The sequence below is a fragment of the Pistacia vera genome, unplaced genomic scaffold (genome assembly GCF_008641045.1).
Source record: "Pistacia vera cultivar Batoury unplaced genomic scaffold, PisVer_v2 Contig306, whole genome shotgun sequence".
NCBI classification, from domain to species: Eukaryota; Viridiplantae; Streptophyta; class Magnoliopsida; order Sapindales; family Anacardiaceae; genus Pistacia; species Pistacia vera.
The window spans coordinates 59783-83821 of record NW_022196120.1 but is presented as its reverse complement, the minus strand read 5'-3'; the positions used below and the strand labels follow the sequence as shown (position 1 = coordinate 83821).

General features: G+C 36.7%; 2 protein-coding genes and 1 long non-coding RNA gene across 4 annotated transcripts; all 3 read left to right on the top strand.

Moving 5' to 3' along the window:
• The first annotated feature begins 12477 nt into the window (after positions 1–12477).
• LOC116135934 (glutamic acid-rich protein-like) lies at positions 12478–19356 on the top strand. Its single transcript, XM_031421645.1, has 5 exons — positions 12478–12914; positions 13014–13174; positions 13272–13544; positions 17673–18591; positions 18854–19356. The coding sequence occupies exons 3-5, from the start codon at positions 13467–13469 to the stop codon at positions 19354–19356; spliced, it is 1500 nt and encodes a 499-aa protein (XP_031277505.1). The 5' UTR covers positions 12478–12914; positions 13014–13174; positions 13272–13466.
• A 31-nt stretch (positions 19357–19387) lies between these two features.
• On the top strand, positions 19388–19930 carry LOC116135982. Its single transcript, XR_004128963.1, has 2 exons — positions 19388–19431; positions 19601–19930. It is a non-coding gene; the product is annotated as an uncharacterized LOC116135982 (long non-coding RNA).
• A 326-nt stretch (positions 19931–20256) lies between these two features.
• On the top strand, positions 20257–20945 carry LOC116135910. 2 transcript variants are annotated; one of them, XM_031421614.1, is made up of 3 exons: positions 20257–20430; positions 20506–20557; positions 20639–20945. In XM_031421614.1, exons 1-3 carry the CDS (start codon positions 20400–20402, stop codon positions 20919–20921), a joined length of 366 nt encoding a protein of 121 aa, XP_031277474.1. In that variant the 5' UTR covers positions 20257–20399; the 3' UTR covers positions 20922–20945. The 2 variants fall into 2 exon arrangements, with proteins under 2 accessions (XP_031277474.1, XP_031277473.1); XM_031421613.1 differs by having other exon boundaries at positions 20261–20430; positions 20503–20557; positions 20639–20936.
• The last annotated feature ends 3094 nt before the right edge of the window (positions 20946–24039 follow it).

The window sequence follows — 24039 nt, the reverse complement described above, 5'->3', positions numbered from 1 at the left end:
CTTGCTAGGCGAATTCATACACCGCTCAGGCCTTCGACCCACTCGGGCTAGCACAATCAAATCATGCCTGGCAAGATCCTACATTGTTTAGGCCTTCGACTCGCTCGGCCAACAAATAACCAATTATACGCATATGCAGAGTCATCACATAATATGGGGGGATGGGTACTATGTAGGGTGGTTTGAAAATCACTTTTATCCCTACTTTCTCAATCCTCACTTTTCTCATAAAACTTATGCTTTTCTTCTTTATATAAGGCATGCTTAAAAATCATAGTAATTAATGCAATGTAAATGGGCAAGCATGTAACTTCATAGAACTTAAAGCTTTTCTTTATAAAAGGCATACTTAAAAATCATAATTCTTTATACAATGAAAATGGGTAAACATGTAATTTCATAATGTTTCCCAAGAAACCAACAATTTCGACACATGTTTCATTTCTCATTTCAACTACTTGTCATCCACATCAGAATTCATCTCCACCCAATGCAAACAACACTTCCCGCATTTAGTAACAATAAAACTTCTTCTAATGTGAATTCATCAACATTTAATAAATAGTCACATTAATTCAAACAGTCTCACAACATTTCTCAATGTATTCCCATTCCTTACAAATTGCTTATAAATCATACAACATAAAATTCGAAACTCACATCCAAGGGTGGAATTGCAAATTTCCAAACATGTTTCAAAACTGATAGTTCAGTCCCTTTTTAATTATTCACTTAAAAGTAAAACAATATAATCTGGCATTTTTATTTTAATTAAGTCCACCAACTTAGTAAACCCCTCCAACACAATTAACCCACTGATTCAATTAAGCCCATCAACTCCATTAAGCCCATAAATTCTATTAACACAATTTGGGCCTCATTAACAATAGGCGAGCCCACTTAACAACTAAACAAACCACCCCCCAGCCCACAAAAAAACCCAATTCAATTAGCCCGTTAATAAAATTAATTCTACCAATATAATTAAGCCCACCAATTAATAAATAAAACCCATCAGCCCAACTATTTCAAAACACCATTAAGTTCATTTACTTAAACCCAAACACCATAGGCCCACTTACTTCAATTAAATCCAAACACCAGTGGACTCAATCACTTCCATTGAACCTCAAAGACCAATTTAATTAAATCCAAAACCCAAGTCCTACATCCATCAATATCCATGTACATATAAAATATGAGTCAAGACCAATTTAATTAAGAGTAAACGACATGTTCCCACCCAAGGTTTGACGAAATCCCAAGTTAGTACCACTGGTTTCATTTATTCCAGATTCCCACCCTTAAAGTAACAGTGTTATGAATTTTTAGGGTTTAGAGGATATAATTACCATAATGCCCTTAACCCTAAATTAATTAAAATTATGTTTTAACCCCTAAAATAGTAGAATTACAAAACTTACCATTTTATTTTCAAATTATATCAAAAACACCCTNATTTGGGCATTAGGACTAAGCTTTAGTGTGGATTTGATGCGTGAAATGTTACCAGGAGATGAGAAGAAAGAGACTTTAACTCCATGAAGAGAAAGCTTATTAGAAAGTTGAACGAAGGGACTTATGTGACCATATGCAAAATATGGGAACATGGCTACATGAAGTTTTACCTCAGTTGAATCACTCGCCATTGTTGCTCTTTCTGCCTTTTCTCTCTCCGTCGGTGATAACTCTGAGCTTCTAAATGAGCATAAAACCAGGCACGTCGTTTAATAGTCCGACGCGGGGCCTTTCACTTTTCATTCTTGCACCACAAACCATTAAATCAGATCTAACTTTATTTTTGTGTGGGAGAATTTAATGTACCTACCCAAAATTTAATGGAACCTACCGACTACCTGACTACATTAGTACAACTATTATCTTTTGTTACCACAATGAAGTGAGGGTATCTTAGGCTTTTCCATAGGAAAAAGGAAAACCACAGTAACGTGTAAGCCTGTCGGGAGCCGCACCTCCCATAATGGAGATTTAGGTTTAGGCTATAATACATGCCTCCTCGGGGCCCATTTATTAATTTGTTGAATTATTATAATTTAATGACATTTGTTCCAAAGTCACATTATTCAGTCAGTGTGGTCCCGCCTGCAGGTATCAAATGTGTTTATTGGATTGTATGAATGATTTCATAAAGTCACAGTTATTTCTAGTAAATTGTTTTCTAAATAATATTGTCTAAATCATAGTTAGAATGGAATTCCGTTTTGCAACATTCGATGTGTCCAGAGTATTTTCTTTCACTTCTAGGTCTTAGAGATTAATCTGGAAAACCTAGTAAGATCCACTTTCCCGCAATTGAAGTTCTAAGGTTTTATTATTTCAACCCGGATATTGTACGAAACATGATCTCAACTTCTATTAGACAAGCACTTGAACAGCCGTTAAATTATGCCAGAAATCATTTCGCTGATCTGTTAAGAGTCATGTATTGGTAGAGTGATTTATTTAGACTTACGCGTTGGATTTGGAGGTACCGAAGTAATTTGGGTGATTGCTTGATTTTGTGGTCACTTTGGAGATGGGCGGGGCCGCGTGAAGGTTCAAGCAACGATTGTCTCTTGTTTCCAATTTTGTTATGAAATTTGTTTTTGTGTGATGAATGGATTTGTGTGTCTTGAATCAGGGATTTTTGTTTGGGAAGAAGATGATAATTTACAGAATCGCACTCAACCATGTCGTTGAATTGCATCTGGTTGGTGGAGATAAAAAAATTATTAAAGTCAAATAGTAAAGAGTATTTTTGCCTTTACAATGAATGTAACATGTCAATTATCGGATTTACTAATGGATTTTAACAATATGTGAGAAAGTGTCATTTGGAAACTTTTCGATGGAATCTTTAGGACAAACCTTGGGTGGAAAATGTTGTTTTGTCATATTTAAATCCTTGAAATGCTCATGGACTGGGCTTCACATCAGAATTAGTCCAACTGTTTCTGCCATGCTAACGCCACACCAACTCAAACCAGATTGTCATGCAGCCCAAGGGCATCAACCCCATTAAAACGAGAGCCATGCTTTTTTATCTCTAATTTGTTATCTAATTTTTTCAGAAAATATAAAGCCATAGTATAACAACACTTATTCTTTTTTTTATTTTTTTAGGTTTTTTTATAGATAGACTTAATCAATAAAATAGTAAATTTAATTAAATAATTTCCAAGCTAAGTATGGTATATATTAAAGTATCCTTTTCCGGTAAAAGACAACTTTCAACTAATTCCTCCCAGCTCAACCTCGTAAATTATCATCTTCAAGCATTTGCTCTCCTGATTAATGGATAAAGTATTAGAATAAGTTAGAGAATAAAATTGAGATTTTATTCATCCCTTCGTGAGTTTATTGGTGGAACAAATAAAAGTAAAGCCCAACAAGCATATGCCATTTTTGAATAAACAGATACATAAATCTGAAAAATTGGACTTAAGCGTAATAATTCAATCTGAAACGAGGAGCACAAAGCCCAGTCAAATCTACTCGGTGGATTGAGTTGGTTGGTCCGTTTCCATTACTTTACTTGATTGATCTTTCATTATTGATTGCCTTAATGTTTAATGGTACCTCACAAACATCACTTTTGTCCTGGGTGAATTATCATGGAGAAAGAAATACTTACTTAGACCATCTCTTTATTTAAAGGGTACAGTTTTTATAAATAAAGAGTATATTTATTAATTTTTAAATATAAAAAAATATTTTATTTAAATTTAATAAAAATGCTCTTTATTTTAAAAAAAAAAAAGAGAAATAATATATAAAATACATAAAAACTTATAGTTTATTAATTAAAATTATAATAGAGAGTAAAATTTGACTCTCTAGATATGGAGAGTCAAACTCACTCCTTAATTTATATTTAAAGAATAAAAACTCTGTTGAACCATTATTTTTATGGATAGACTTTTTATAATAAAGAGTTTGGATCATATAAAAAGTTTTTTGAAGATGCTCTTGAGGAGACGTTTGGTTGGAGGTAATGAAAGATTACTAAGGTTATATCATCTTATATTACTTGATTACCATGTTTGATTGTCAAATAATATAAGATTCTAGTAATCTTGCATTATCAATAGTTATTACTGTGGTAATATTAAGGGTCAGTTTGGTTCGGGGTTAAGTCACATTACTAGGGTAATGTCATCTTATATTACTTGATTACCACGTTTGGTTGTCAAGTAATATAAGATACCAGTAATCTTCAAATACCAATAGTGGTTACTATTGGTAATATAAGAGGTAATCTTATTACCTCTATTTTCTTATGTTTTCTGAGATTACCAGAGTTATCTTTTTTTGTTACAATTTTATCCCTTATTAATAAAAATTTTGGACAATAATACCCCTACTTTAAAACAAATTTACATTAATATCTTATTTCAATTTTACCCTTGTTTAATTAAAATTTTGGACAATAATGCCCTTATATTTAAAATAATTTACAGACCACCACTACCACCAAGCCACCACCACCACAGCCACCCAGCCACCACCGCCGACAGCGGGTCAACCACCACGGACCACCGCCGGAAAATTGCCGGAGTCCCTAAAAACATTGGAAATTCTGTGGGAGGCTTCGCTATGGCCGTTTTTGGCCATATTGATGGCCGAAAACGGCCATATCGGGCCAGATCTGGTCGAAAATGGCCAGAAGGTCTGGACCAGACCTGGCCGATCCAGACCTGGCCGATAATGGCCAGGGTTCTGGCCGGAAATGGCCAGAATAGATCTGGCCATTTCCGGCCAGATCTGGCCCGATATGGCCTTTTTCGGCCATCAATATGGCCAAAAACGGCCATAGCGGAGCCTCTTGGTCACGGTGACGTACTCACGGGCACATCCGGCGGTGGTTCGCGGTGGCGGCTGGAGGTTGGGGTGATTTCGTCATAAATTAAAGTTTTATATAAGCGGGGGTGTTTTAGCTAAATCTGAAATATTGGGGGTTAAAAGAATTATTCAAAAATTAATAATAAAAATAATTTTATATTAATATTTAAAAGGGGGACAATTTAGTAATTTAAATAGCATACCCACCAATTTATTCCCCATAACCAAACATATTAATATAACATACCCACCAACTAACCAAACATATTTTTCTAAAGATTCCCAGTAATCTTTCAAGGTAATCTATCTTTCCAGTAATTTAATATTCCCAGTAATCTAACATTCCTGAACCAAACACCCCCTATAGGTAATCTGATTACCTTCATTTTCTTAGGTATTGTAAGATTATTTTGGTAATCTTATTTTTGTTACAATTCTATGCTTTATTAATAAAAATTTTGGACAATAATGCCCCTATTTTAAAATAAATGTACATTAATATACTATTTCAATTTTACCCTTGTTTAATTAAATTTTTTGACAATAATGCCCTTATATTTAAAACAATTTACAGACCACCCCTGCCACCTAGCCACAACGGGCCAACTGCCATGAACCACCGTTGGAAAGTCGTCGGAGTTCCTAAAAAAGATTGAGATTCGGTGAGAGGCTCCGGGAGGCTTTGATATGGCCATTTCTGGCCATATTGATGGTAAAAAATGACCATATCAGGCCAGATCTGGCTGGAAATGGCCAAATCTATTTTGAAAATTTCCAGTTAAAAGCCAGATCTTGCCTAGATTTGGTTATGGTCATTTTCGGCCATCAATATGGCTAGAAACGACCATATCGGAGCCTCGTGGTCACAGTAAGCTACTCATAGCGACTTTCAGAGATTTTCAATGGTGGTTTGCGGTGGTGGCAAGGGTGGGGAAGATTTCATCGTAAATCAAAGTTTTATATAAGCGGGGCTGTTTTAGCTAAATCTAAAATATTAGAGGTTAAAAAAATTATTTAAAAATTAATAATAAAAATAATATTATATTAATATTTAAAATAAAAGATAATTTAGTAATTTAAATAACATACCTACTAATTTATTCTCTTTAACTAAATATATTAATATAATATACCCACTAATTAACTAAATATAATTTTTTTAAAATTCTCGATAAATATAAAATACCAATAATCTAATATTCCCTTTAACCAATGGCTGAGTATGAAGAGTCTTATATAAACTGACGTGACAAATAGCGTCCCAATGTCATATTACACTAGTCACATCATTACTTGTCAGCTAAACCTTTGGTAAAATATTTAATAATTAATTAAAATATTTTGTGGTACTAGATTTGGTAAGATATCAAGTCATTGTCAAGAAAATTCAAATATGGCGTTTATACAAATTAATTTACGGGACAAATGTAAGGATAAATCTATTATTGTTTTATAACTTCATTTAAACTTAACCAAAATTAAAACCAGGCAGTTTTGTTACAATTTCTGACTATACGCCCATGAACGTTTTACTTGTTAATATCATAAATGAAGTGGTGAAAGTTATATAAGAATCATGAAGATCCCACATCAAATTGAGATAGAGACATAAATGATCTAAATTCATAGATCGTAATACATGTCGTAAGATTCTCTGTTATTGGTAAAATGACAGAGACCCATACCAGGCAACATTGAAAATAAGCAAATCAGTAATGAAGCCACAGAAGAATGAATGTTCTCTTCAACTTCAAGAATACAAATTTTAACCAAAATAATGTTTTTTTCTTTTTTAGTCATGTTATGTCGGGAAAAGTAGGGCTAACGTGGAGCCTCGTCAATAAAGAAAATGATAGAGTTACCGAAAGTTACACACCGAATTTATGCACCGAATGACATGATAAAATCATGACCATTTATTAATATTAACTTATAATAAATCAACGGTCAGGATTTTGTCACGTCATTTGGTGTATAAATTCGATAACTGTAGCATTACTCCGTCAATAAAGGATGGTCAGAGTTCAGAAGGGTTCTGTGCCGTCCAGATACGACCATGTCGCGCCTAGCGCAAGTGGCATGACTCCTGTCAGTGTAGCAGGTGAGTGCCAGGCCAGCAAGCGGCTAGAGATCGCCTACGTGTCAAAGGCCTACTTTAAATCGAGGAAATCCCTTGGGCAGGTGATCAATAGGACGCAAAGAAATGATTTGTACGGCACCTATCCACTTGCAACTTTCATAATCATTACCTTGAACTTTCCCACTATAAATAGAGGACTTCCCTCTCATTTGTGGGGATTATTTAATTTTACGCTGAAATAGCTCTCTCTCTCCCAAAACTGCAAGTCTGTAACTCATCTTGCTGAACACGATCTGATCACTCTCTCTCATTAATATAATAGCAGTGGACGTAGGATTCGCTTGTAAGCATCCGAACCACTTTAAATATTGCTCTTCACCTTTTACTTGATTCAATCCCCTTATAGCACGTGTGACTTCTAAGTCATTTTAGCATTTTACACGTGCGAATAGATGGTGTCAAAATCCAGCATCAACAGTTTGGCGCTAGAATGAAGGCCTGATTTAGTATCTACTCTTCAACAGAGAAATCTCTGACTAATCAGTCCCATAATAAAAAATGGCTCGCGGTTCCGAATCTGAGCGAACCAATCGTGGCAATGAAGAAATCCCCCAGATCTAGAAGGACACTTCTCCAGAAATGTTGCCAGTCTAGCAGAATATCTCGGGGGATATTCCTTCAAGTTCGTGGCTTGACCCAACCGTCATGAGTTACTTGGAGAGGTTCAATAACACTCTTCAAACGGTCCACCAAAGGCTAGACCGATTGGATTGGGTCATGTCACCTGAATCCAATGAGGCGGTGCCACAGCCAAAAATGTCTGCAGGTCGAGTGAAAAAGGGAAAACGCCCATACCGCCCGCACTACAGCACGTCAGAGAAAAGGAAAGCAAGTGGCGCATAGCGGACCTAAAGGCTCCAAGGGACTAGCGAACACCGATCGCGTCCTGAGTAGAATACCCATGGCATTGCGACTCGACGACATGTCGTAGCATGAACCGTCCCGTGCCACATCGCACGAGCACTCCCACAAAAGTGCAAGGTGGGGAGATTCCCAATATCATCAAAATGACGACTTTGATTGTCATTGTGCAAGGGATTCCCATCGTCAGCAGGTCGGTTCGTACCATCGCAGGGGTCGGAAAGACTGCCTGAATCACTCGATGCAATCACAAAGCTCTGGCCAGCGTGTGCTGAGATTGGCTAGAGCTTCCGGCCAAGGTGAGGAAAAGTCCGATTTGAGGTCTTTCCTTAACTGCAACCGTGGGGGGCGAACCCACGTTGAGGAAAGTGATCCCTAGGTAGCTCCGCTGCCTCAGATCGAGGAACTACAGTGAGCTCTAGATTAGCTTAAGGCTCAGCAGAATGAGCAAGGGCAGGTTGCAAAGGTGTCTCCCTTTTTTCCGGCAATGTTAGCTGCCCCTCTCCCATTGAGATTTAGAATGCCCGACATGCGAGTATTCAATGGGAATTCCGATCCGTAGGATCATTTATACGAGTTCAACGACCTCATGGAACTCCACCAAGTCTTTGACTTGGCAAAATGTCATTGCTTGGTAGTAACCCTTACTGCCCATGCTAAGCGATGGTTTAGGTTGCTTCCAGCAGGATCAGTCAGCTCATGGCCTCAAATGAGCTCGACATTTCTGAGACACTTCCAAGCGAACAGGAAGTTCTCAATGCTGCTAAGCTACCTGAGCAATATACGACAAGAGAGGGATGACCCCCTGCAATCTTATATAGACAAGTTCCACAAGGAGCTCCACAAAGTGGCTCATACTCCGGAGAGTTTGTTCAGATTCTCATCGTTATGGGAGTTCGCCCACAGACCGACTTATGGAAGGAACTGCAATCTAAGGATGATGTTTCCCTCACTCGTTTCTATAACCTTATTGAAAAGTACCTCCGAATCGAAAGTTCCGTGGCAGCTTTTAGTCGCCATGACCCCGGTCCGTCGAGCAGTGCTCCCAACCGGGGGGAGAATAAGAGGGTTGATTGCAAATGAGCTAATGATGATCAGCGAAAAGAAAATAAGCAGCAGTACGAGCCTAATAAATCTTATGCCCCAGTTCATCGTCGCGATTGCAATAAGAGTCAATACACTCTTCTAAATGCCTCGGTATCGATTATTCTGGATAAATCAGAGGAGGTCAATTTACTCGGAGAGCCCGAGCCCACAAAGAATTAACTCTCAGCCAAAAACAATAAAAAGTACTATTGTTATCATCGGGATAATGGGCACCACACCGATGAGTTTCGGGCCCTCAAGCAAGCAATTGAGGACCTCATTAAATAGGGGCACTTCAAAGAGTATGTTAATGACTCAGCTCTCGTTTAGGAGAAAAATCAAGAGGAACCAGGAAAGAGGCGTCGTGGTCGCAAAAGTCTCTACAGTGTGGGGATCATCTTTGGAGGACCACACCCCGTGGAGAACTCTAGAAGTGCCCAAGAAAGATATGCTTAAGAAGCCTGTCATGACCCCATAAGTGTCATGAGCACGATGCAGCGACCCGCCAAAGTAAATCCCAAAAAGAAAAGAAAAAATTCGCTAAGTACAAAAAGGGAAGACCTACTCGGCTCTCTAAAATGGCAAATGTCATCATAATGGAAAAAAAAAAACTTGGTCTCGTATGCCCCGACATTACTAGGGTAATTAAAAATGCCTCCCTCAATCGTGGATCGCTTCAAGAGGTATTAAGAATCTTTGTCCTTGCTCTTTTTTAAATAGTACAAGCAAACGAGATCCAACGCAGTCAGCTGGCCAAGGTCGTACTCGGCGCACGCGATATACATAGTCACCGCTATCATATATGCGTTAGGTGTCAACTGTAAAGGTGCGAACCCGAACTGATCGAGGATCAACCTAATAAAGGGATGGAAAGGAATTAGTGCTCCGCATTTGAATGTAGCTTCAAAGATCACAGCCATTCCCTTTGGCAGATTTCGAGCTGTACGCGACCTGTACTGGTAGATGTCTACGCTAAGTGCGTATTGGTCTACTGCCTTTTGTACTTCATCTCGGGTAACCACTGATAGAATCTCTTGCGCAGGATCCACTGGGGCGTCCTGCGCATGCGAGCTCGTCCCCTCATTTGTTTTGGTCGCTGTAGGGTCCATCTCTTCTACGGTCTGAAAAAGGGGGGACACGTATAAATTACTTAGTCTCCGTACAGAATTTTGTACAACAACGTGGAAGAACAAAACCCTAATGTATCTTCCAAAAAATCCTTAAAAAAACCCTTAGAGACCACCCCCAATGGTTCGTACCATGAAAACCTATTCCTTACAGAAGCCTAGCCATAAACACCTACCATTATCGCCTGGTTAAGTTATCCTCTAAACAGAAAAAGGAAAGCAATGAAAGGATCTTCCTTACCTTTTTAGCTGTGGGGGTCGAACTTCTTATTGTTAGTGGAAAGAGCGCACCAACTTGAAGGATTGAAAATCTGGTCTCGTGAGAGCTTTTTGCTTTTTCTGAAAGTATGAATGTTGTTACATTGCTTAAGGCGAGCCTAGGGTTTTATAATGGAGGAAAACGACGATTGGTCTTCCCGAAGCCAAGCGACGTTTGGGCGGAATATGTCTCTCGTCATTGATCGCGACCGAGTGTCGTCAATCAGCAAGAAAGAGTAACCGTCACGCTTCGAGAAATTCAATCGTTGCGTCTCTCCGTTGAAATAATTGAGCAATGGCTCGATTCTCTCCTCCACATTAAATGCAATCTCATCCGCATTTAATGCCTTAATAAGGAATGACGTTTCAGCATGGCTTGCATTTAATGCACATGGCTGACACTTATTTCGTACATGACACGTTTGTCAGAATAAATGGTACTTCATTAATGGATTAGTTGTCAAGGGCAACGGATGACATCTGAAGAGGTCATTGGAAAAGAACACTCTTCGTCGCATATCGGTTGCAAAGCGATGTGATTCCTTGCCTCCAGCAGAAATATGCCAAGTGTAATCAGGTCGCGGACCTCGATTAAGATAAGAGGTACATCGATATGGTAGGATCTAATCCAGGTTGGCTCGACCAGACGTCATTTGAATATGTCAAATCATGGCATAATTATGAAGTTCTCAAAGTTCGATCCTTAAACTTTAAAAAATGGGGGATTTCTATTATGCCGGAAAAAATAGGGCTGACATGGAGCCTCGTCAGTAAAGGATGGTCAAAGTTCAGAAGGGTTCTAAGCCGTCCAGGTGCAACCACGTTGCGCCTAGCGCAAGTGGCATGACTCCTGTCAGTGTAGCAGGTGAGTGTCAGGCCAGCAAGCGGCTGGAAATCGCCCACGTGTCAAAGCCCTTCTTTAAATCGAGAAAATCCCTTGGGCAGGTGATCAATGGGACGCAAATAAAGGATTTGCACGACACCTACCCACTTGCAGCTTTTATAATCATTACCTTGAACTTTCCCACTATAAATAGAGGATTCCCCCCTCATTTGTGGGGATTAGCTAATTTTACGCTAAAATAGCTCTCTCTCTCCCTAAACTGTAACTCAGCTCGCTGAACGCGACCTGATCACTCTTTTTTATTAATACAATAGTAATAGACGTAGGATTCGCTTGCGAGCATCCGAACCACTTTAAATATTGCTCTTCACCTTTTACTTGATTCAATCCCCTCATATCACGTGTAACTTCTAAGTCATTTTAGCATTTTACACGTGCGAATAGTTGATATCAAAATTAAGCATCAACAAGTCATTAGTTTGTGTGTACTTCGATTAATACCCTAAAACTATGCATACTTCAATTAATGGCCTAAAACTATCAACCAAATAAAGAGTTTCATTGATAACTCTATTAGTGCTTAGGAAGTGTCGATCTCAGTAACTCATGACAATCAAGTCAGAAGAATGTCATGTTACGGTATGAACAATGAAAACTCGTTGTAGAAGGAACGGAGAAGAAGTGTGACTGTGTGTTTTTGTGTTTAGGGAAAGGGCAGTTAAAAAGCGGACCATTCTATTCCTATCCATATTATGTTTTGTTCACGTTAACATTCGCATTCCCTTGTGTCTGGATCCTTCTTTTTGACACGTTTCTCTCACTCACCTCTTACCCTCTTATAAATACCCTTTCCCAATCTCTTTTATTTTTTCTCTTCCCTTTGATAAGGGGTTTTTGTTATTGAGAAACCAGCCCCCCAGCCTTTCTCAACAACAACAAACAAAACCCATTCCTATTTCTATTTCTAACTTCGATTCATTGAACAAGAGATCCAAAATAATACCACTCACCAACACAAACAATTGTTTTTTTTTTTTTCTTTTTTATACATAAGAGAAGAGGTATTGACACGCCAAGAGAAACCCAGACACTTCCATTTATACTATAATTTTCTTCTTCTCTTTCAATTAAGATTTTTCAAATTTTTATTTTTGTCAAAACTGTCTACGTTCTGTCATACTTATACAAAATTTTCAAAACCCATAATTTATCTTTCTATGTTTTAACTTAATTTGATGACAACTTTTCTTATTTATTTCTATTAATGGTGCTTTTTTTTTTTTTTTTTTTTTAATATGGGTTTAATTATTAGTTTTATTGTCAAACAATTATTTAGTTATATAAGCACTTTTTGGTTTTGAAGAATTGAAATTAGGGTTTTTAATCAGTGGAGAAATTTGTTGACATATTTTTTTTGCTTGATTTATCTAGGGTTTGGTGAGATCGTACTAGAATCAACCCTAATTGTGGTTTTTATACTATTCGGTTACAATCATAAGCAGAAGAATACACGGTGTATATAGAAACTGAGGATTGGATTGTATAGCTTTTATTTAGATTAGTTTAGGTAAGTTAAGTTATTGGGATTAAAGTCTTCTCATTGAATCTGCAGAGGGCATTTTCAGAACTGCGGTCTAGAGGCTGAACTTTAACCTGCAAAAAGAGATTTTGAGAATTGCTTTTGAACACCGACGGAGTGGAACCTTGACATAGATACTAGATGGTGATAAGGAAGTGAAGATTTCTTCATCAAAAGGTTAAGATTGTGGTGTATTTTGAATTTGTGCTCTTGAGTTTTTGATCTTCACAGTCTGGGAATTTTTCCTTATATTGGTTGGTTTTTGCTGATTAGCAGGTGATGTTATCCCTTTTGGCCTCGTAGTAATCACGGGAAGGATCAGATTTTATTGGAACTTCTGCATTTGTCGACAAATCATTACGGTTGAAACTTTGATTATTTGGCTTCATTGAAGTTAGTTCAGTGTTTACAATAGGAGAGTTGAGCATTCTAGCCTTGTGGGTACTCTTAGTTCCATGCAACTTTTTTGACATAATTTTGCAATTCTTAGGATTTGATTGTAAATAAGAAGATATTTTAATTATTGGGTATCAGGATTATTTTGTCTTGGAGGTGATTTTGGATGATCATGAAGTGATTTTCAAGCTGGAAATGATTGCGAGGACATGGTGCATGGACAGGGGCATAGTTTCTGGTCTGTTCCTGTGTTGGAACAAAGGTATAGAAAACTAGGAGAAACTTTTCAGTTGGTAGAAGGATTCAGCTTTGCTGTTTTAAGGATCACGTGCAATGTCTCGCTGCTTTCCATTCCCGCCTCCTGGATATGAAAAGAGTGCTAGAGTTGAAGATACAGACTTGCTAGCAAAGGTTTATATGCCATATTTTTATTTACCTTCCATTGTTAGCATGAGTCCTGCTCGTTTTCTTTGGATATTGCTTTCCTTATCTGGTGTATCTACTTTTTTTTTTTTTATTGGATCAAATTAATTTTGTATCATATAACTTCTGGAAGTTGGTCTTGGATATATAGTTCACAATCAAGGCTCATTTGACCCCAGATAAAAAAGGAAAAGAAAAGTGTAGATAAGTAAGTTTAGACATGGTTTTTGGAAACAATGAGCAACTCTTTTGCAAGCTAGAAGATGGTTTATTTGGGCCACGCATGAGGGATGGTCATAGTAAGGTTTAAAAATACTGAACATATTATATAGGGGACAATAATTTGGAAAATAATATAGGGGAAAGATTGCTTTTCGAAGCTAGAACATGGACTGACTTATAAGGCTATGTTAAGTTCTAAGGCACACTCCACTTACAATATATTTTTATTAGTAAATTCTTGATGAGCTTAATAAAATTTGGGCAATGTGATGAGATACTATTAGAAGTAGAAAGAAGTTGCCTACAATTTAACCATCTGACAGTCTTTTAGATTACAGGGGGCTGAATCTTTTATATCTCTAGCCGGGGATGGGCCATAGTATGCTATTTACTTGTAACTGTTTATACTAACATTTGCATATGCATGAAGTGCTTTCTCGGGCATGGACACGTTCTGGGATATGTGTTGTGTAGACACACCGTGTTTGCATGTCCATTGAAGGAAGAAAGAGAACGTGTCAAATCTCAATATGTTTTACTTTTGGTTGGCCGCTTCATATCACATGTACCCTTACATGGACCTTTAGGATTTTAGTGGAGTCGCTGTTTTATAAATTTGTCAGCTGAACAAAACTGCAGCCACATGGAGACTTGTATCTGTGTAAGATTGTAAAGTAGAACAACTGTTCCTACTGGGCATTGTTTTAGCTTCGGAAATTTTTAGAGAAGTAAGCAGAATGTTTAATGTGGCACAGTAGCCCTACTATAGAGTATTTAAAACAAATAAAATATGCATTCTGATTTGAATTAGATAAAGTTTTTAGTTTAATTTTTTAACCTATGCTCAGTGGGGTGCTTTTTTATTGTCTACTCTTCAATATTGTGCACAGCTCAACTGCTAACGGTTTCATAATGTTGTAACAATTAATATTAGCTAGATCTTGAAATTACCCATTTATATATTTTCCTTATAAAATTTGTTACAAGGATACACTTTGATAATGATGTTATAACCCATTTATATATTTTCCTTACAAATTTTATTACAAGGATAGACTTTGATAATGATGTTATAATAAATATGGCCATGGTTGTCAAATAATAGTTTGCTTTCCATATATTTTCAGATGTTTTTGGTGCTGAAAATTAAAATGCTTGGTTTGTCTTAAACTGGTAGTAACTTTATGTTGACACCTATTCCTTTTACAGAAGCTGCCTTTTCGATTAATATGTGATGACTTAAAGGTGAAAGGCTCCTTTAATTGCTGGGGCTTTGTATTGCTTGATGTGTTTGTTGAATAGGGATGGGGGGGCTTTTTATGTGACCATTTTAAATGGATGTGAAGTTTGGTTATATAAGTATGAGTATCTTCTTGGGCATAAGATTGACAAGGTTTTCTTTTATGGTATAATCTGGTATGCCTGGTATTGAACGTGCTGAAAATGTAGAATATGATGTATTGAAATTGTTTACTTGTTCTAGTGTTCTAGATTAGAAGTGGTTCACATCTTGTACTTTGGGCAAACCCTGTTTGGTAGGTAAAAAATTGCCAAAAATGGATAATATTTTACTCCTAATATCTTGTACTATCTATGGTTTAGTGTTTGAAGAAAAGGGAGTTTGAGGAAATTGAGGATACAATAATTATTAAGGTAATGAAACTAGATTGAGAAATTTATTATTTCTAATATAGCATCACCATCTTTATGTGAACTAATGTATCCTTCTGGTAAGCATTGTTGAATCTAGCATAAATAATTTTTCACCATCCTCTACTTGTAACTACTTGAACTTTTCACTGTTTATGCTAGTATTTTTTATAGTATACTAGCATAGAAACTCAAGCTTAAATGGAATTGGATCAGGAATATTTGATCTTTCTTATCTGCAGAGACTTCTTCTCTCTCTTCCTATTTTACTTTTTGCACATTAGTGGCATTTTGGTTCCTTTACCTGTAGTTTTTAATTTTAAATAAAGTACATATTTTAAGAGATTCAATTTTTAAAGGAAGAATATTAGTGGAAATTTGAAAGTGTATTTTGAATACTTCAAATGCTTTGTCTTATGCCTCATTCTAGTTTATTTTAAATGCTGAGTCGTATGCTTCATTTTACTGTGTTCTGAAATCTTTTTCTCGTTTTGGCAATCAAAATTTTTCATATTAAAGAAAGTTATTCCAAAATCTAGCGCCATGTGTCTTACTATCTGTTAAAGCAAACTATTGATCTCTATCATGGTGTTGCCATGCTTGTTGACTGTTGACCTGCCCTGATTGAGCAATCATTTCTAACTTTAACTCGTATCTACTCTGGAAATCCAAATTCTACTCTTGCTTTGGTTCTGTAGTAGTTATATATGCTTTCTGCTGATTTTATGTTGTGAACATGCTTTCAAAATTACATCTTCAGAGAATAGTAAACATCTTCGTGGAGTAATCACATTTCCATGTCTTTCTAGTTTATGAAGTAAGAATAATTGTTGTATAGTATCTTAAGAGATTTGAACAGATGATAGCCGTATCTTTGGTATGCCTTGGTGTTGTCATAGAGCTTTATCTAGTTCCACTGGTAGGAATAAAATATTGCATCTGTTAATTCACGGATTCTAATGCAAATGGCATCCAAATGCCAAAATACAAGTGATCTCAACCTGCAAAAAGATAGAAGTGATGGGTTTTTTGATTGACATGTTTTGTGTAGCAATGTTCCTGAACTTCTTGTGGACTTTCAGGGAGGGTAGGAGGTTTCTAGTGGTCTCTAAGAACTGGGGATATGGCTTAAGACCTATGATAGTGAAGTGTTACCATTTTGGAAGTGCCCATATTAATTGATTAATTATGCTGTAAAAAATGTCATATGTTAATATCAACTATCAAGTACTGAGAAATATGCTGTTAAAGTAACTTTTATACATGAGCCACATTACCTGCTTTTAAAATATGAGAACACGAGATTTTTTCCTTCTTGGTTTCATGCATTAGCATCTTGTATCACAAAAATGGTGTTTTCCTTGCATGATTTATAAATGCACTTTCTTCACTTATCCTTCTTCACAATGTTAACATGTCAGCCATTAGCACTGAACTGCAATCTAGATTTATATACAGGAAGGAAATTCCCATAGGTTGTATTTTCCCATGCAACCTATTTTTTCTTAACGAAACTCTTAAAAGTATTCCTTGTAATCTTAAACTTCTGGATTTGGTGGTAATTTAAAACAAAGAAGAGGTCTTATGTTCAAATCCTCCACATGTAAGGATCTGCATATGTATCCATATATGTATTAGCATTCCTTTTCTGCAATTTTTTTTTTTTTTTTTTTTTTTCCACATTATATGTGATGAGATAGTTAGCGCATTTTGTTTTTGAGATTGGCAGATAATTTAGGTTGGTGCCTTCTTTATGTGGAATTGTTATATATTTATATGTATAGTTCCTTCTGGAAGATCGAATTATGAAAATTAACTTTTGGTGCTAGCTGACGTGATTTTTCTTGATGTTGATTAATACACTCCTGCATCCTCACTGTTAAGAATCCTTTACATGTGGAATGAATCAAAAGTATATGTTTCAATGTTGTAAAATTATGATGATTATGTTCTTTATTTGAAGTATTTGTCTACTCGTTAAAGAGGAGGAAAGATTTTATATTTGACATATTTTTATGATAAAAAACATATGAATTAAAGACTTAACAGGGACAATTCATCAGCTTGGTAATAATTTTATTCGTGCATCAGTTTTTGCATCCAATCTGGAAAGTTGCCCCTTGCTGTTTGGATACCTCTTTACCTTACCATGTTTAGCTGTTCATCATTTCCCCATCTACTTCTAGTAAAATATTATTCTTTACTCTTATTTTAATTTGTCTCTAATTGAAATATTATATTCAGGAAAAACACCAGGAGAAAAAACATAAAAAGGATAAGAAGGACAAGGAAAAGCAAGGAGGTAAAGAAAAAAAGAACAAAGATAAAGAGAGAAGTAAAGAAAAACACAGCGATAAGAAAGACCGAAAGGAGAAGCACAAAGACAAGAAGGACAGGGATAAGGATAAAGACAAGAACCGGATCTCAGATGCAAAGAGAATTGAAGGGCAACCAGAGTGCTACAATGGAGGGAAGATTGGTCCGAACAGCCTCCAGAATAACGGGATCAAGGATACTAAATATGTGCAGGATTTGGCAAAGAGAATTAGGAATGAAGATAAAGCAACAGGAAGCCAAATTGTTCAGAAGATTACTGTTACAGATCAAAGAAGAGCAGAACTGCCAAGAAGGATTCTGGAGTGCAGTACTGACATATTGGAAGAGAAAGAGAAAGCAAAGGATAAGAAAGAAGTTGATAAAAAAATCAATGGGCAAAAGAACCATGTTGAGGCTAGAGGTTTCGGAAATTCAATTGCTCAAGGATTCTCTGGTACTGATCAAAAGAGATTTCAAGGAATCACTAAACCAGTGGAGAAGAATGATATTGAGAAGCAGTTGGAGGAGAGAGAGAAGAATATGCGCAAAGAAAGTGATAGTAAGGGTGATAAACAGAAGGATAGAGATCGAAAGAAGAAAAGCAGATCAAAAGACAAAAGCAGAGATAAGGAAAAGAAAAAGGAGGAGAAAGCGAAGGAGATAGTTGAGCCAAGTAAAGACCGGCTTAAATTAAAAGACAGCCCAAAATTGAAAGACAATGGCAAGGGCCTCCCGAGTTCATGCAATATTAGACCACCAGATGTTTCAAAGACTAGCAACAACAATCCTCCCGGTGAGGGAAGTCTTGGCAAACGTAAGGAGCTTGAGATAAATGGAATTTCACATGGTGAGTCCTTTCTGTTGCATTTCGGTTCTTCGATGGTCTAGTGCTTAAACCTCCTATGCCATGGGGATATCAGTGGTATGTTTTAATATTGAAAAACCTGTTCAAGGTGAAAACTTTCTTGCATCACTTTCACTTTCATTGCTTTGGCCTATTTATTTAGAACCTTGTCGCAAAATTTTGGGATGAAATCTTTGGTTGTACGTGTCTAGTTTTGCATCAGTTCATTTTTATTTTGTACCTTATTCTTTAAACTTTGTGACAGACAACGGAATTTGGCCTAATAAGTTGCCGAGACCTGTCTCGTCCTCTCACCTGGTCACAGAAAATGGGAGGAAAATGGAACCGTGCCAAACTGCTATCCACTTTGCATCTGAGTTTCAGGGGGCAGTTGGTAATCATAAAGTGAATGCCAAGGAACACAAGATTAATGGTTTAAGGAACGTTTCACATCCAATTGTGTGCTCAACTAAGCCTTTGTCAACTATTGATCAAGGTAGTGAGCATTGTGAAGCATCTGCCAAACCACCACACCCTGATTCCAAGTACCTGAATCAGATTCTTTCTAGTGTGGCCAAAGGTGTGCCCAAACTGGAGGATTGGCCTGATTTTGATGACGATGAATGGCTGTTTTGCAGCGATAGTGTGCAGTCAAAGCAGGCAAAAGTGGCTTCTCCCAGGGGTGATGGGACACAACAAGTGTGGGCAGAAGTTCTGCCCATAGAGTCTGCTGGTGTAACAGCTCTGCCATATGTCGTCCCCTTCTAATGGATAACATTACTTCCCCTTCTATCATCACCGATTTGGCTGTTACCCTGAAGTCTAAGCAGACCTTTCACAAAGGTATATGCCAGGGTCCTGAGGTTATTGGTTTATTACTGCATTTACTTTTGATTGCAGTAGTTAAATCTCAGTTGCAGTCATGCTGTTGGTGTTTAAAATGCTTGTCCTGGAAGTGAGATGATGGAATCAGAATGTGACATACAGTTGTTATTTTTGGTGCATCTTTCAGGACTTTGTAAGTGGAGTTTTCATCCTTTCCGGACTGTTAAAAGAGGGCTTTTTAGTCGTTTGTACATGTGAGAACCCTGTTTAGATTGGAAGAACATCCCCAAATGAATTTGGAGAAAGGGATGTGCTAATTGAGGATTCGGAGATGGTTAGGGGTCATTTTTTGTTAGCTTAGAGCTTTAAGTTAAGACAGAAATTCTATACAAAAGAGAATCATAGGATTTTGTGGCCCTTGTTGCGCGCACAGTTTTGATTTGTATAATGTAAAGATGATATGCATAAAATTTATATTAGAGGGCGAGAAAGGAAGGAGGCATTATTATTCATTCAATCCTGAATTTCTTCTGTAGACATCCTGGAAATCCTTGTTTTTGAAGGATAAGCAGGGCTTTCAGATCACATTGTATTGTTGAAGCGTTATAGATTAATTGGACTTGCTGTTATTGGTAAATTAATCCTTGTCATTCTTATAGAAAAATAAGTGAGTGCTATCAAAGACAATCTCACGGATGTTAAAATGGTTGAAATCAAATCAAGTTTTTGAGGATTGGTTTATACTGATAACTTTCAAATTAATAAATTAATAACATTACACAATCAATTCCAAGGTTAAACATTGGTAAGGGCACAATGTGGCAAATAGGATCGGTCAACGGAAGAAAAAATTTAAAGGGTGATGAAATAGAAAGACACTTGTCACGAAGTTATGTACGCGTAGCCAAAAAGTAGTTATGATCAATCTTCTTCTGTTCTTCAGACTCTTAGCTCAGAAGAAAACCTAAGACAAGCAAGGCATAGGCATGGGTGGCGACACAATCACAATCACTCCTGGTACACTTACACCTTCTCCTTCTCTATCTCTTCGTTTTGAATAAATTGGTGATGTTATTTTTTACTATTCAGAAGAATCTCACGATTCCCCTCAACTGTCACGATCTCCAACCCCTTCTTTGCTCGGGTATGTAAATGTATTTCATTTTATTACTCAATTGATGGCCCCTCGTTTCCACCCAAGTATTGAACGTCATTTCATTTTAAGCATGAAGTTTTGTAAAGGAACACTGGTGAATGATGAGGATGGAGCGGTGTTTAGAGAAATCCCCCAAGAAACTGGTCAGCTATCTCCAGCTTCCTTGGACTTTGAAGCGGACCAGAGGAGGAGACGTTGCACACAAGTCTTGCTCAGTTATGATGAGTTGCGTACTCGTCTTGGGAGTTTGAGAGAGGCTAGGAACAAAATTTTGAGGTATTTACTAATATTCATTTCTCCACATGGGCACTGGTTCTGCGAAACATGCATCGCACTCTCTGTGTTGCATTAAAAAGCACATGTTTTTATATGTTTGGACTTGATATACCTTCTCAGGTACACGTGTTAAGGGACCTTTTATTGATGATTGCTTAATTTTTTTAATTATTTTTTTTCTTACATATAATACTGATCTCTACTGGTCTGAATAGCATCGCTGGGCTCTCAATTTGATAAGAAATGAAAACATAGTTCTGCTGTCATTTTTATCATGATAGCTTCAAGAGCCTTAAGTAAAATACATTTCTTCAGTCTAACAACGTCACAGAGGCTCTGCAACTTGGAATTGTTTACGCTGTGTAACTAAATTAAAACCATCTATGTTACACAAGGGATATATCTTAGTAATTCTGTTTGCTTTGAGGCCTTCTGTGAAAGGTAATGTTGTTAATGAAACGAATATCAAGGAAAGCAGCTATGTTTTTGTAATTTTTTACATATCAAAGATTCTTGGTGAGAAACTAAACTAAAAACCATATGTTCTAATGGATCCTTATAAAACATCCTCCTATTTTGGTAGCATGTAATCCATTTTTATAGGCTTCACTAACACTGCATCTTGACTTATGCATTGAATTTGCCTTGAATTAGCATGTGAATTGCATGATCTCACAACAGGATTCCCGAGGGTCTGTGTGTCACTGTGTTGGTCTCTATAGGTCCAATAATCTCATGGAAGTAGTATATATGGGGTTGTAAGATTTTGACATTAACTTACATAATAGACTTTTTTTTTTTTTTTTTAATTTTCTAAAGCAGTGATTTTTAAATTGTTCTGATGCTGAAATGTTGTAAAACATGTCTAAAAATTTCTTATATACTTGCTTGATTTGATGTGTACTTTGATATTCACGTATACCCCTGGAGCATGGATTGAGAATGCCAGGGGAAAAAAAATTGAGTGATTATGATGTGCCAAAGACAATATCATTCATTTTAATGGTCTAAAGGTTCTGGAAAGAGCAGTCTGGTTAATAGAATTTCAAAGGGTGTTTGAAGATGACAAGTTTGCATCAGAAAGAGCCCAAGTAAAAGTATGTATATGTACTTAACTGCAACCCAAATTTTGATGAGTGGTAGTGAATTAGTTGAGTCATTTTTCTTACTGAACTGTTTTCCTGTTTTGTCTCCCATCAAGATAATCATTGTTGGAGATGGACTACTTCCTTCAGGAATATATGATACCAAGAGATTCAAATCTTTCTGTCTTTACGATACCCAGTTGTTGATGACTCATCTGATAATATTATATGATAAAGCATTGGATTACCAAGGAGTTCGTCAGGGAACTTGTTATCAGGTGTGGAATTGCTTTTAAAATTTCTTTCTGCCTCCTTTTTATTTGGGGAGGGGGTGGGTTGTTGATCAAAACTACCTCTTTTGAATGACTTCAATTCTGTGAGTTTTTTCAGGAAATCTGATGTTCAAATTAAGGAACAGAATGAAGTGCAAAGCTCGGGACAATGTTGTCAACCCGGTGGAGGTCAGGATGGTTAATTTTTGCATATTTGTGTTGATGGACTTGCAGTTCTGAAACATGGAAGGTGATGGTGTGGCGAGAAGCAGTATAACAGATATTAAAACAGTTTTCAACTGTCCGTTTTTGTCATTTAAAGGTATTTGTTTCTTGATCTTTATTATTATTTTGTTGGTGGAGTTCGTGTGTGACTAATAATCACATAGCTTTTGCAAGTGAATATATATCTTATGTTAATGTTTCATCCATTTATTCTCTCCTCTGATGTTCCTCTATTTTTGTTTTCTTTTTATTTATCAGTGAGCAATCCTTTTTATGGTGATAAAACCTGTTTCTTTGTTCCAGATGATAAACCTGTTGTATAGTGACACCGGTGATTTACTTCCCTCACTGATCGTGCTCGAATCCGCATTTATCTGGGGGAGCTGCTGGGTGTACACTGTGAAACAATTTTTGACATTCCAGGTGATCTGATCAGTTGTTTGATCCTTATCATTGTTTGTATTCTCTCTATTCGCATTTTTGGCCAGGCTTTTGCACGATTGAATTGAGAGTAACTAACCATCAGTTCCTAGCTTCTTGTGCTTGCAGAAAATGATGATCCAGAAAATGAGTTGGTAATAGTGATATGTTGCGCTACTGCCTGAACATGCTGATAGAAATCTTCTCCTAAAAACTCTACCAGGAACAAGGTTCGGTTTTTCTTGCAGATTTACTGGTTATTTTATAATCCCTTTCTTGTCTTTGTACTTTCGTTGTCTTTTGATTATATATATTCATGTAAAGTGAATAATAGAAACTTCTATTTTGCTTGTGAGTGGGAACTTTATTTATTATCTCAAAGATGCCATCAGAAACTTCTATTGTCTCTAGAAGTTATAATAAATTTAGGCCTTATTAGGAAGCATATGGAACTTAAATGCGTAGAAAGATATTTCATGCATTTTTTTTAAAGCTCCTTATAAAAAGAAGATATTCCTTTCTTTGGAATCTTATGTACTGTTATGGTATGCATCCTTTCTTAACACTCCACCACCCACATCCACACCAAAATAAATAAATGCTTTTTCTGTTTGTGCCCTTGATATATTATCACGTGCTTAACGAGAATTTGTGCATTTGCTTGTGGAAATTTTCTTCTAGATGACTGTAAGCATAATGCTTGATTAATTATTATTATCATTTCTTTTGTATCACATCACAATGATGTCACATAATGACACCAGTGCAAACCTGCATTTGTGGTTTCAGTAATTCTGCGTGATGGAATTTGGATTTATCTGAATGTTTCTGTTTATTCAAAAAGTGCGGGACTAGGATCTAGTGTATGCAGGTGTTTAATCTCTCTATTTGTGAATGTCTATCAAGGTTTAAGAATAGTAGTTGGGGGATGCTATTTTTATTCAGATACATCAGGTGCTAGTCAATCGTGCCCCTAAATCAAACCCTCAGGTGGCTATGGCAGATGCCAACAGGGAATCTGTGGTTGGGCTAGGATTAATAACTTATTGTGTTGAGGGTAGCTACTGCTTCCCGTCCAAGGACAGAAATCTGAAACATGAACCGGTGAGTGGTACCGTCTTTATTTGCACAAGGTGATGTAGCTGTATGATTCTTAAACTATCTTTTTCTTAATGCATATATTATATATATG

Bases quoted from the DNA above. Each gene is read 5' to 3' on its own strand.
- LOC116135934 (XM_031421645.1), top strand. From the start codon at position 13,467: ATGTCTCGCTGCTTTCCATTCCCGCCTCCTGGATATGAAAAGAGTGCT. The intron at 13,545-17,672 runs GTTTATATGCCA...TATTATATTCAG, and splicing joins ATACAGACTTGCTAGCAAAG to GAAAAACACCAGGAGAAAAA. The intron at 18,592-18,853 runs GTGAGTCCTTTC...ACTTTGTGACAG, and splicing joins GATAAATGGAATTTCACATG to ACAACGGAATTTGGCCTAAT.
- LOC116135910 (XM_031421613.1), top strand. From the start codon at position 20,400: ATGGGTGGCGACACAATCACAATCACTCCTG. The intron at 20,431-20,502 runs GTACACTTACAC...TTTACTATTCAG, and splicing joins CACAATCACAATCACTCCTG to AAGAATCTCACGATTCCCCT. The intron at 20,558-20,638 runs GTATGTAAATGT...TTTCATTTTAAG, and splicing joins CCAACCCCTTCTTTGCTCGG to CATGAAGTTTTGTAAAGGAA.